The sequence below is a fragment of the Macaca nemestrina genome, chromosome 19 (genome assembly GCF_043159975.1).
Source record: "Macaca nemestrina isolate mMacNem1 chromosome 19, mMacNem.hap1, whole genome shotgun sequence".
NCBI classification, from domain to species: Eukaryota; Metazoa; Chordata; class Mammalia; order Primates; family Cercopithecidae; genus Macaca; species Macaca nemestrina.
In genome coordinates, this window is record NC_092143.1 from 68955779 (window position 1) to 68970346 (window position 14568).

The 14568-nt window shown below is 36.9% G+C and overlaps 1 protein-coding gene across 8 annotated transcripts in view; it reads right to left on the reverse strand.

Moving 5' to 3' along the window:
* The window catches only part of LOC105465556 (RB binding protein 8, endonuclease), a 117008-nt gene that overhangs the window by 40001 nt on the left and 62439 nt on the right, over positions 1–14568 (reverse strand). For all 8 annotated transcript variants that reach the window (XM_071085550.1, XM_071085551.1, XM_071085552.1 and 5 more), the window contains 2 exons: positions 8185–8251; positions 1121–1296 (listed from right to left, as the gene is read on the reverse strand). In XM_071085550.1, the coding sequence (XP_070941651.1) occupies positions 1121–1296; positions 8185–8251 (243 nt within the window). The remainder of the gene's footprint in view (positions 1–1120; positions 1297–8184; positions 8252–14568) is intronic.

Here is a 14568-nt window from a genome sequence, read left to right on the forward strand (position 1 = left end):
CAAATAGTTTAGGTTAAAAATTAAAGTCTTTAATGTTTGCTCTAGATTAATACTAAAAGTAATACTTGTATCACGGCACATAACAAATTTTGGGACTATGTGAAAAGGCAGTTTTAAAGCATTTAGCAGAAATGATAAACTAGGCTAGAATTAGAAACATGCCACTGAAAAGTCACAAAGTGGACACATTATAACACCATCTCTTGATTACCACTAACTCCTACAAATTACAACAAATAAAAATAGCCAGTTACAGACAGCTCCAATGGCAGGAGTACCCATGTGGCAAGATCTGGAGAGTACAAAAGTTCAAAGCTAAGATGATCTGTATTTGAATTTTGACTCATCTACATGATAGCTGACCTTGAGTGAGTTATTCAACCTTTCTAAACATATTTTTCCTCATCTATAAAACAAAAGAGCTGATAGTTATTTCACAAGCCTGTTACAAGAATTAAAACATAGCAATAATATATGCAAATCACTCAGCATAATACGTGGTACGCAGGAGGTAGAAATTAACATTAAGTTCCTTTCCTTTTTCCTTCTATCCCCCTTGGATATATACACATAGGAATATTTTTAAAATAAAAAGAAACTATTTAACTATATTTATAAAATGTGGTACATTTACATGTCATATAGACAACATGTATCTATACATAACACGGGCAGAAAATGCCTTCTCGGTCACTTTATGAATAGAAGTTAAACTCATAGTTGTACCATGGGATACCGGAATAGTGACTATTTTCTTTCCACTAGATCGAATAACATAAAAACTAGTAGATGAACACTGGTTTACAAAACCAGAGAACGAAAATACAACTCCAACTCTTTTTTTTTTTTTTTTTTTTGAGACGGAGTCTGGCTCTGTTGCCCAGGCTGGAGTGCAGTGGCCGGATCTCAGCTCACTACAAGCTCTGCCTCCCGGGTTTACGCCATTCTCCTGCCTCAGCCTCCCGAGTAGCTGGGACTACAGGCACCCATCACCTCGCCCGGCTAGTTTTTTGTATTTTTTAGTAGAGACGGGGTTTCACCGTGTTAGCCAGGATGGTCTCGATCTCCTGACCTCGTGATCCACCCATCTCGGCCTCCCAAGGACAACTCCAACTCTTACCATTTGCACACACAGAGTGCTCCAATTTAGTATGTGTTTGTTCTATGTATCGGACATGGGGGTTCTCCTTTCTTCGTAGCCGGTTAACGCCAGAAAATGAGAAGGCTGTTATCGGTGAATCTGGAATAACGTCTTCCTCACATTCAAGCTCAGCTGCTTGATGCTGTTGATCATTCCTAGAGAAGAATAACAGTGGAAAGAAAATCAATTCAATGAGTATTAAAACATTTACTACACGGCATGGAGTTACAGTAGAACACAAACATGAAGCTCTAAAGGATGTAATCCCTTGTATCTAATGTTCCAAACCTAAGCAGATAAGTACTCAAATGATTACAGTACCCAGTGGGGAATACTATTGTGAGAAGTGAAGTAGAAAGTATAGTCAGTAGCACTTCAGGTGAAATTAAAAGTATTTCCCATTGCAGACAAGATCAGGAGAGAATTCAGTTTGAGGACAGGCACGTAGTACTGTGTACTTATGTTGGAGAAGGGAAAGCTGGAATTAACATGAAGGAGAGCCACGAGCTAAGTGTGCACATAATGTAGAAAGCAAGAGGAAAGAAATTAGGGTTTCAGAGCTTGGATATAATGTGACAATCTAACAGTATTGTGCAAGATTGGGACATAAGGACAGGAGGCAGGGAAATCAATTAGACAGCGGCTGTAATAGTCCCGGCAAGACGCTCTGTCTGTGGTCTGAACTAGAATATTTTAAGTACATATGGAAAGGAAAGAACATTAAACATCGTGGTAGTAGAATTGGCACGCTTGACAAATACAGGATGAGAACACTAACACTGATAACAACCAATATTTGTTATGTGTTTACATTGCCCGGCACTATTTAAATTATCAGTTTAATTATCACAACTCTGTGAGGTATTATTACTTTCATTTTACAAATGAGGAAATGAAGATATAGAAGTCATCTACTAAAATAGTAACAGAGTCAGGATTTAAATCTCAGCAGTCAGACCCTAAGGGCCCTACTGTTAACCAAATGTGTTATTCATAGTCTACAAGAAGGCTTCAAAATTGAGTTTCTGTTACTTTTATCTAGGACCCCTTATAGTCTACTCTCAACAGCAGTCACAAGAGTCCTATTATGACATAAGTCGGGGCTGGGTGCAGTGGCTCATGCCTGTAATCCCAGCACTTTGGGAGGCTGAGGTGGGCAAATCACGAGGTCGGGAGATTGAGATCATCCTGGCCAACACGGTGAAACCCTGTCTCTACTAAAAATACAAAAAATTAGCCAGGCATGGTGGCAGGAGCCTGTAGTCCCAGCTACTTGGGAGGCTGAGGCAGGAGAATGGCACGAACCCAGGAGGCGGAGCTTGCAGTGAGCCAAGATCATGCTACTGCACTCCAGCCTGGGCAACAGAGCGAGACTCCATCTCAAAAACAAACACAAAAACAAAAAAAAGACATAAGTCAGGCCAGGCACAGTGGCTCACACCTGCAATTCCAGTACTTTGGGAGGCCCAGGCGAAACCCTACTGCTACAAAAAAAAACATTAAAAAATAAAATTTGCTGGGCGTGGTGGCACACGCCTGTAGTCTCAACTACTTAGGAGAGTGAGGTAAGAGGGCTGCTTGAGCCCAGGAAGTTGAGGCTGCAGTGAGCTAAGATCATGCGACTCCACTCCAGCCTTGGCAACACAGTGAGACTCTGTCTACAAAAAAAAAAAAAAAAACAAAAACCACAACCACCAACCAAAAAGACTTAAGTCATATGGATGAAATTTCATTAAAACCCTGTCACATCTGCTCATTTCACTGAGAACACAAGCCAAAGTCCTTCGATCCATGAAGATCCTACATGACCTGATGGTGCCCCTCCCATATTTCCTCTCGGACCCTTTTTTTCCCTATTATGCTCTACTGCTGACACACTCTCTTCCTTGAGGTTCCTCAAACATACTGAGCATACTCCCACCTTAGGTTCTTTGCTCCAGTTGTTCCACCTGCTTGGAATGCTCATCCTCAGATATCCACATAGCTAATTATCTCTCTAATCTCCTTCAAGTCTGCTGGAATTGTATTATTTAAAATTGCAACCTCCCTTCACACACCCTAGTACTCCTGTTCCCTGTTATTCTGCTCTATAAACATTATCACTTTCTAACATAGTATGCAATTTACTCGTTTTTATTTAGATTTTTTTTTGAGTCTGAGTCTTGCTCTATCGCCCAGGCTGGAATGTAGTGGTACAATCTCAGCTCACTACAACCTCTGCCTCCCAAGTAGCTGGGATTACAGGCGCGCAATACCATGCCTGGCTAATTTTTGTACTTTTAGTAGACACGGGGTTTCACCATGTTGGCCAGGATGGTCTCAAACTCCTGACCTCAAGTGATCCGCCTGTTTCGGCCTCCCAAAGTGCTGAGATTACAGGCATGAAACACGGTGGCCAGCCGCAATTTATTGTATCTATTGCTCACCTGTTAGAATATAAGTTCTAAGAGGATAGGATCTTTGGTTCATTGATGAATCACAAGAGCCTACACTGCAGACATATAGTAGGTATGGCACAAACATTTGTTGTGTGAATATGAGACATTCCCAGATTCCACTAGAGAATAAATGTGTGTGGATCTAGGCATACGTTCTTGCCCAACTCAATTCAGGATCAATGGTAACTGAAAGATTGGGTTTGAACTGAATTGTGAATGTTGAGTAAAAATAAAGTTAATTGATTTTCCCACGTCAAACCATTACTGACCTTATTTGCCAACCGTTACCAGTCTGTCAGACATCTAGGCTTTACATGACCAAATCAGTCTGTCCTATTAGACTTATATCAACTTGCAATACTATTTCCAAATAAAAACTTACATAGTGAAAACTGTATGAACTATGACCAACAGAGATTTTTTAAGAAACATTGATTGGAAGACAAAGACTAATTTTTCCCAACAAAGATTTACACTTTAATTTCCTGAATTATACCAATATTATTTGCAGGCTTTAATCCTATATTTTATACCAAGGAACAATCTTTAGAGCTAATATCTAATTATTTAAAATTTTATTTTTATGTTTTTGAGACAGAGTCTCTTTCTGTTGCACAGGCTGGAGTACAGTGCTGTGATCTTGGCTCACTGCAACCTCTGCTTCCCGGGTTCAAATGATTCTTGTGCCTCAGCCTCCCGAGTAGCTGGTACTACAGGTGCACGTGCAACCACACCTGGCTAGTTTTTGTATTTTTAATGGAGACGGGGTTTTACCATGTTGCCCAGGCTGGTCTCAAACTCCTGACCTCAAGTATCTGCCTACCTTAGCCTCCCAAAGTGCTGAGATTACAGGCGTGAGCCACTGTGCCCAGCCAAATTTTATTTTTAATTGACAAAATAATTGTATCTACTTACTGGGTTCAACAAAATGTTCTGATACATGTTTACACTGTAGAATGATTAAATCAAGCTAATTAACATATATCACTTCACATACTTATCTTTTTCTTTAGTAAAAACATTTAAAATCTAGTTGGCAATTTTGAAATATACAATCATTTATTAAGTCACCATTCTGTGCAACAGATCTAATATCTAATTTTTAATCTCTTCTTGTAATTCTCTTATTCTGGAAAAACAGTAAGTTAAAGTCATATGAGAAAGGCTTATAAATTAATGGAGTGTGAAATCTATCAGACCTAGCTTTAACTAATGACGTCACAGCCTGCTTGCCTATTAGTCATAAAAATTCAACCTGAAACATGAATGAGTCACGAGAAGAAATTGATTTCCTGGCAGAGTCAATGTGGAAGTAGCTGGGATCACAAAAGGAAAAAACAAAAAAACAAAACTAGCTCTAACTAGAGGTGCCCAAACTAAGTAAATGAGTGCTGGCTTTGTCTTCCTTTGTCATAAAAGGAAAAAAGAAAACTCCATACGTTAATCAAGTTCATTCTTTAAAACATTAGTCACACTGATTTTCTGAGAAAAGGAAAGAGTTCACGCCACAGTTTTTGGTTAAATTAATTATGCACACTTGTCCTCCTTTCACTTTTCCTTCTGATGGCTTGAGTTGTTTGATTTGTGGACCCCTGCTCCCTATTAAATTCCTGTCAAAACTATTTTAGTTGGTTTATTCCCCAAAGACCTATAATTATGGATCTGGGGTTTCCCTTCATGAGTCTGTAAAAAAGTTTTAAATATTCAGCTTTTTTCCTTTTCTACTCTGAAGAACTTACATTCCCAGTTAAAACATAATTTAACCTTAACGAAGTAATGTTATAGCCATCGTAGAGGAAGTGGCAGTACTGCTTCACTGATCAAGCTATACCTAGAATATTGATTTCTTAATTCAGATATTGACAAACTAAAACATTAAAAAAAATTCACAGTTTGAAGAGTCAAAGTAATGCCACATGAATGAGCAGACGATATTTAATGCCACAGTTAATTAACAGAGGATATTTACTCTAGAGAAAACAAGACTCAGGAGGGCCATGAGAGCTGTCTTCATGTATCAAAAGAGTCGTGAAGTAGCAAAGGAGAACAGACTTGTTTAAGATGGTCCCAGGAAGCAAAGTCATAATCCAGAAATATAAGCAGTGTAATTTCTATAAACTTAGAAATAATTTTCTAATAATTCTGTCTCACTAAATTTAAATAGGCTTGGGAAACAGTAAACTTCTACTAGACGTGTTCAAACAATAGCTATTTGTTAAAGAAGCTGTATAAGGAATTCAATTTAGAAGGGGGTTGAATGAAATGAATTCTACAGTCCTTTGAACTTACATATATAGACTCCCTTGACTTTCACTGATCCATCACATCTATTTTCCAAAATGAAGAGAATGATGACCTCAATACCTAGCTTTATATACATTTTTAACTTTACAGTGGCAAAATTTTACCAAATAATTTTGGTGTCACTAATAACCACCCTACCATATAAGCCATCTGTAATATCAAAACTAGCTCAGAAGAGTCAGAGTTACTGCATTTAACAAGCAGAAATATAAGTCAAATAATATTTTCTTTTAAAGTTCAGGGGAATTTCAGGCACAAATAGCATAACATGACAGTGGTTTAGGTGATCAGAGAAAATTAGGTTGCCTTTACAAGATGAAATTGCTTAAAAAAAAAAAAAAAAGACTGCCAAGCAAAAGGTAATTTATTTGCCACCAAGCCACAAAAGATGTTGGTTCATGAGAATCACAACTATCTTAAATTTCAGATGAGAATAAAAGACACAATCAGATCTCCTATACTCTTTTGACTAAGCATGTCCTAAATAAACATACATGCCTTAGGCTCATCTATATGATTATTCTTTCCTATAGTTTCAAACTTTCACACCTTCACTTCTTTTCTAAAATATGGGTGAGTTTCAACGGAAAAATGTATGTGCTTGATAACACTAAAAATAAATTATAAACTAATTAGAATTCACATGTCTACCAAGCAAATGACATGATATAGTTTCAACCTAACTTATACACATTGGTTTTTGAGGCAATTGTCTATCTAATTCTGTGTTAACTTCTACACACTTGGTATCTCATCCTTTTGGTACTCATAAAGATCAAGGCTGATGTGTTCAAAATACCATAAGCTACGTACATACATAATCACTTCACATAAATTAATGTAGGTCAACAAACCCTTATCTGAAATCCTTGGAAGAAGATGGGATTCTAAATTCAGATTTTTTTAAAAAATGAAAGTAATACAGTAATGCAGAACATATATACATAATTACATAACAGCTCTAGTGGAGTCTGAAGCATCATCCTGTAATCAAACACATTGATATTTTCACAGCAAAACATATGAATCCTCACATGAAGTGGGATAAAGACTATAAACAGCATTCTGTCATTGCAGTGGTTAGGTTGTGAATAATATCTCAAAAATAACCTTTTGGGTTTTGGAATTGTATGTAACAGATTGTGGATCTGTGTCCTGTGTTCTCTCTTCATTATACAGCATTATTAAAATTAGAAAGTGCTGACATTTTCTTATAAACATTTATAACATCAGTCTGATCTCATAGGTTCGTTTCCTCATCTGACTATTCTCTCTCCTCAAAATTCCCTTTTGCTACCAGTATTCAGTAGACCGATCACACGGGAAGAATATCAGAATTCTACTGGATATCCATTATCCTAAAATAATTCTGGTAAGAATAATTCTACTTGTGAGATGTGTTAATACAAAAATAACTATTCTAAGCCAAAATAATATGTTACATCTACATAGTTTTGCCGAAGTTTTTGCAGATGTCTACTTAAACGCAACAGGATCTTTAGGAACTCTATGATGCCATTAGGATTATCTTGAATCTTAAGTTTTCAAAAATAGTACATAAGCTTTATATAAATGGGAACTAAAAGTTTGTCACATCTTCGCTCTGCATTAGTCAGATCATATCTAGAAAAATGTTCTTTTTTTTGAGACAGTGTTGGATAATGGAAAGAAAAGAGGTTTTTCAGAAAAAATATGGGTCTGAGTGACAGTCCTATTACCTACTAGCTGTAAAATGATAGGCAAGTTATGTGACTTTGTGACCTTTGGTTTCCACATTTGTAAAGTGGGGATAATAAAACTACTTTGCAAAGTCACAGTGAGAATTAGAAATAATAAACATAAAACACAAGAGGAAGTGGCACACAAGATAAAAGTTACTGTTTTTATTCTTTAAGAGAAATGGGGAGAAGAGGGAGAAAAACAGAGGAAGGAAGAAGTTCTATAGGCCTGAGTACTATATAAGACGAAACACTTATGAAGCTCTGGGACAGGGCTGGAAGGGAGCTAACAAAACTCAAACATCTGTTTGAAATATAAGTATTTTAACAATGTATTATGTATAATACATCATTATAAAAATTAAAATGTTTTAATTACAATGTTGACACTTTATTCAAGCACTAATCTAAGAGATGCAGTCACACTATACTCTCAAAACACAAAAATGTAGTGATTTTCTTTGTATTTTTTAACTGCAGAACACTTCATAATTTTAAAAATGAAATCTGCAACTCTTACAGTATCTTCATGGTTTGTATAGCGAAGTAAAATAAACCAACAAGGATGGGGGAAAATACTTACTCAATTTTCTGCTGGAGTTGTTCAGAAAGCTTTTTATTTTCTTCCTGTAGAGTATTCCTTTCATTCACTTAAAAACAATTCGAAAAAGAAGGCACATAATATATTTATATTAACATCTATGTCAGGCTTTCAAATATGTCAGCATGTATGAAGAAATTAGTACTTCTAATCCTATATCATAATGTTTATTCAGGGTTAACACTAGCGTGCAAAACTAATTTGTTACTAGGTAGGGGGTACTACATCTCACACCGTGCCAGTCCCATGTAACTGATTAACTGATAATTTTATGTAATGCTTGCAGGCAAAAGAGAGTACTTCATGTACTAGGGAGTATAATTATTCATACTGAGGACAAGAAAGCATTCCATCTGGTTACTCAGTCCCACTAATTTCAAATACCATTTTAGCAAGAGTCACTTATCTTGAAATTAATTTGATCATAAAAATAAAATAGGCTGGGCGCAGTGGCTCACAGCTGTAATCCCAGCACTCGGAGGCCAAGGTGGGTGGATCACTTGAGGTGAGGAGTTCGAGACCAGCCTGGCCACCATGGTGAAACTCCGTCTCTACTAAAAACACAAAAATCAGCTGGACGTGGTGGTGCATGCCTGTGATCCCAGCTATTCCAGGTGGAGGCAGGAGAATCTCTTCAACCTGGGAGGCTGAGGTTGTAGTGGTCCAAGATAGCGCCACTGCACTCTAGCCTGGGTGGCAGGAAGAGTCTCAAAAAAAAAAAAAAAACAAACACCAAACTGCTGAATATCAGCGTAATTTTTATAACAAGCACATTTATCAAATCAAATTTTCTTCTTAGTCACACTCTACATTTCATGAATAATTATGGTATCAGTAACTTAAATATACCCATTGAAGCACTATCTGCTTGTTTGAATCTCCACCAAATTTTCCTATCTATATTTATTTAATTTATAAAGCAGAAATCCAGTTTTGGGCTGTAACTTCTACTGGAACCAGCATAAAACTCTCATCAATGTTTACTATGATGTCACTGCTTAAGCATGTGCTTTAGTAAAAGAAGTAGATCCCAGAAATCAAGTCACAGTAAATACAATGAACTTTTACCAAAGAAGGTTAGTCATATTCTAAAATTTGTTGGCCGGGCGCGGTGGCTCAAGCCTGTAATCCCAGCACTTTGGGAGGCCGAGACGGGCGGATCACGAGGTCAGGAGATCGAGACCATCCTGGCTAACACGGTGAAACCCCGTCTCTACTAAAAAATACAAAAAACTAGCCGGGCGCGGTGGCGGGTGCCTGTAGTCCCAACTACTCGGGAGGCTGAGGCAGGAGAATGGCGTGAACCCGGGAGGCGGAGCTTGCAGTGAGCTGAGATCCAGCCACTGCACTCCAGCCTGGGCGGCAGAGCGAGACTCCATCTCAAAAAAAAAAAAAAAAAAAAAAAAAAATTGTTAATAATTTAGTGGTTTATAAATCTAAACATATTTTCTTACACTGAGTAAATTTTCTGGACTATCTACAACATGTGAGGTTATTAAACTACTTTTGTGGAGGATCCAAAAAAATTAAGATGTAGACAGTGACCTAAAGCAATGTGCAGTCTATCAAAGGAGACAAGATATTACATAAACATGTTTTATAGGTTTAAAAGTGACAAGGGCATTCGAGAAGTACAAATAAAGTACCAAGGAAATTTCCAAGGAGAAAGAGGTTACTTTGAGCCCTTGAGAAGATCAGGAATGCATTCATCAAAAAAAGGGCAACTGAGCTGGACAGGAGACTATATTCTACAGAGAAAATCAGTGGAACAAAGAAAGACTGGGTATAATAAATGGTAGAAAGCCTTCAATAGCAGGTTAAGAAATTAAAACTTTATCTTACAGATTATCAGGAATCATTTTTCATAGATGAATGATGGGAAGACTGATTTGTTAGTACATACAGTATATACCAATGTGAAAAGAAAATATGGACAAGACAAAAAGTCAGGTGGTCTTTAAAAGAAATGAGTATCTAGACCTATGTAGAGGTGGATAAATAGGAAGTAAAGACCAGTACAAGAACGTAACAGAGGCAGAATCAGTAGTATTTGGCAACTCATCCTTTGTAGGGTTGACAGAAGTCAAAGATGACCTTAGATTTCTGATTAAGATGGTTTACTTGATTTCCCCTCTCCAAATCCAAATAAAATGACAACACTCTAAAATAAGTCTACTGGAATATTAAAAAGCCAAAAAGGGTGTCACTAACAGATCAGAACTATAAAAAATTTCTGAATTATTTAAAAATAGGCTCAGGTTGATGGTAAAATCCAACGAAAAAGGGTCTTTAAAAAAGGGAGTTTTCCCAGCAGAATCTCTTATCAATTCTAGTACCAGGGCAGCATGGCCCACAAACTGCTAAATGGGTAAACAAAGGGTGCCTAATAGTTGCCCTTAGGCTAAAGTCATGAGGATAGATCTCTAAAAGTTTTGACACAGGAGTCATTAATAAATACCGAGACAAGAAAATCAGAGCAGTGCTTCCAAGTAACTTATGGTAGACACGAGAGAACGTACTTTCACACTCAGAAGACGAACTATCCATACAGAAAAGGTCTCTAGCAAGGCGTATTTCCCTCCCATTTTCAGTCATTAGAGTAGGGTCCCTGTAAGATTTACTATCAGCAAAGCAAGGATTCTCCCTTGGGCTAATTAAAAGATAATTTTACTTAAAGGTAATTTTTTTTTAACAAGTGTCTAGCTAAAAAAAGAGAAAACTACACAGAAATGAAATACTGGGCAAAAGCAGCACGTAAGTGGAGAAGAAGATCAAAGTTAAGTGCTTTAAAATTCTTGTATTATTCAGAAGAGAATTAAGATATTAACTTTAAAAATGCATATAAGGCGGATCAACTGAAGTCAGGAGTTCAAGGCCAGCCTGGTCAACATGGCGAAACCCCATCTCTACTAAAAATACAAAAATTAGTTGGGTGTGGTCACACGTGCCTATAATCCCAGCTACTGGGGAGGCTGAGGCAGAAGAATTGCCTGAACCCAGGAGATAGAGGTTGCAGTGAGCCAAGATAGCATCACTGCACTCCAGCCTAGCGGACAGAGTGAGAATCCATCTCTCAAAAAAAAAAAAAAAAAAAAAAAAGTAAAAATGATTCAAAGCATCCTAGTTAATTCTTTGATCTTTTCTTTTTTGAAAGAGAGTCTCACTCTGTCGCCGAGGCTGAAGTGCAAAGTCGCGATCTCGGCTCACTGCAATCTCTGCCTCCCAGGTTCAAGCAATTCTCTGTTTCAGCCTCCTGAGAAGCTGGGATTACAGGCGCCTGCCACCATGCCCGGCTAATTTTTTTTTTTTTTTTTTTTTTTTGTGTGTGTGTGTGTGTGTGTTTTTTTTTTTTTTTTTTTTTTTTTTTTTTTTTTTTTTAGTAGAGACGGGGTTTCACCATCTTGGCCAGGCTGGTCTTGAACTCCTGACCTCGTGATCCACCCGCCTCGGCTTCCCAAAGTGTTGGGATTACAGACGAGAGCCACAGCGCCTGGCTTAATTCTTTGATCGTAATAGAACCTCGACAGCAGAAAAACTGAATGGACAAAATGATATTTAAATATACGCTCCCCAATTAAAACATTAACATATCAAGTCTGTCTGTTTTAGAAATTAAACATTGGGGCTGGGTGTGATGGCTCACAACTGTAATCCCAGCACTTTGGGAGGCCGAGGTAAGCGGATCATGAGGTCAAGAGGTTCAAGACCAGCCTGGCCAATATAGTGAAACCCCGTCTCTACCAAAAATATAAAAATTGATCTGGGCGTGGTGGTGGGTGCCTGTAATCCCAGCTACTTGGGAGGTTGAGGCAAGAGAGCTGCTTGATAGAACCCAGGAGGCGGAGGTTGCAGTGAGCAGAGATGATGCCACTGCACTCCAGCCAGGGTGACAATGTGAGATTCCGTCTCAAAAAAAAAAAAAAAAGAAATTAAACACTGGTTCACCCTAGAAAAGCTATCAGTAAAACTCACTACCTGAACAGATGCTAAGAATTTTATAAATTCACAATTAGGCAAAACTTAGCAAAAGAGGCACAGAAGGAAATATCCATAACTTAACTTCACGTATCTACTAGAAGGCCATAGCACACTTAAATGTAATATAGTCTAGTCTTTCATTATGTATCAACTGCTATTCTGGGCAGTAGCCTAAAGTCCCTTAGGCCAATAAAGTATGTAAAGAAAAACAATCACCAAAAGAAACTAAAAATAATTGAGAGAAAAGATGAAATTGTCACTATTTGCAAATGATATTTTTACCTAGACAATCTGCAGCAAAATAAAACTAATGAAAGAAATCCTTAGTCATCTTCCAACGATGGGGGTGAGTTGGAGGGTCGGGGTGGTTCCTGACTAGCGAGACTGAAGCAAAAGTTATTGGGTGGATGTTCGAAGAAGCTTTTTTATTTTTTTAAAAGACTCTCCTGGCATGCTCATTTCAGCCTTTTGCTGCTGCTTCTTCCTTCTTGTATGAACGCAGTCACGAAGCCTGAAAAAGTACCTGCCATCTTTTGACCATGAGACAATAAGCTTGAGGATGAATGCCTGCAAACTCTAAAGATGGTAAATTTCTACTTCACATTCCATGTTAAAAATTCCAGATGGATTAAATATGCAAATTTATGTGTGTGTGTATACATACATCGTATGTACAAAAATTGGAGAATATTTTTATATTCTTGGGGGTAGAGAAAGCCTTCCTAAACAAGGTAAGAAAATATACAAAACTTCCACATGTCAAGTAGTTAAAAATGAAGTCAACAGGAAGCAAGGTAGAAAATATATGCACAATATATCCACCAAAGTGTAATAATCCTTCCATAATATATAAGTAACTCTTAAAAAATACAAACAGCAAATAGGGCAATTTAAGACTGGGCAAAGAATAAATAAGCCATTCACTCAAGAAGACGATCATATAAAATAATACTTGATTGGAACAGTCACAGGGAATGCCAATTTTAAAAAGGTATAATTCTTCACCCACCAGATTGATTATTATTAATACATTTTTGCCCAAATCTGAAGAGGATGTAAGAAAACAAAAATTCTCAAACATTCAAACAAAAAGTTGAGTAGTCCATTAATGTGACAATAGCTAAAAAATTGACACCTATACTACGGCATACAATGCAGCCATTTAAAAAAACGTTGTCTTATACTTTAACACCTAGACAAGCTTTTTTGCTTGCTTGGAGTTTTTGGCTCTATTTTAGATAATGTTGCTGGAAATCTATTAGATATGTAGACATTACTGGAGATTATTTCCAGTAGTACTAACAATAATATGACTGTGGATCTCAACTACAGTTGGCCTTTTGTATCTGTGAGTTCTGAATCTGTGGATGGAAAACAGTTGGGAAAAAAGAATTCTACAAAGTTCCAAAAAGCAAAACTTGAATTTGCCACACACTGAATACATTTAATTCACACAAATGAAGTGATGTGTAGAGACTGCACTTGGTATTATAAGGAATCTAGAGATGATTTAAAGTATGCAGGAGAACGTGGGTAGGTTACATGCAAATACTATGTGACTTTATATAAGGTACTTGAGCATCCAAGGATTTTTGTATGTGTCAGGGTCCTGGAACCAATACCCTACAGATGACAAGGAACAACTATATATTTATTGAGATGTAACAGTTTTCTACTCATTGATAATATTCTTACATTCCTAAATAAATATATGCACATGTTCACCCATATACACCATAGAATCTATAGACATATTAACATGTAAAGAATTCCAAGACATAGTCTAAAGTGAAATAACACATTACAACACAAAGTATGGTATGATCCCATTAAAATTAAAAGGAGAAGGGAGGGAAGTGGGGTCTAACAAGGGACAGAGACAGAAAAACCTGGACCTGGGATAGATATGTATCAGACTATTAACAGTAGTTACCTCTGGGAGCAGAATAAAGTTATATTCTTTATCTCTTTTTAAAACAATGAACATATATTCAATATTCTTACTTGAATAACCAGAGGACAGCAATATAATTAACAGAAAAAAATAGAAGACAGAATTAGTTTGGAAAAGAAGATAATTAATTAGATTTTGAATATATTGATTGTGAGCTGCTTATGGGAAATCCAGGTGATGGTCACCCAAAGAAATAAATAGTTATAAGAGAGTAAGATTAACAGAAGTATTAAAAGAATAAAAGAAGGCAGCTAAGAATGTAGAAAAACTCTACACTCAATAGGTAAGGAGAATAAACTGAAAATAGTATACTTATGAAAACAGTATGTCATAAATACCAAGAGAGAAAACTGTAGAACACTAAATTGTCTGCTTTGTATTTAACTTTACTAAGTATTAAGGTTACATGAAATAAAGATAAAACCAAAGAAGCA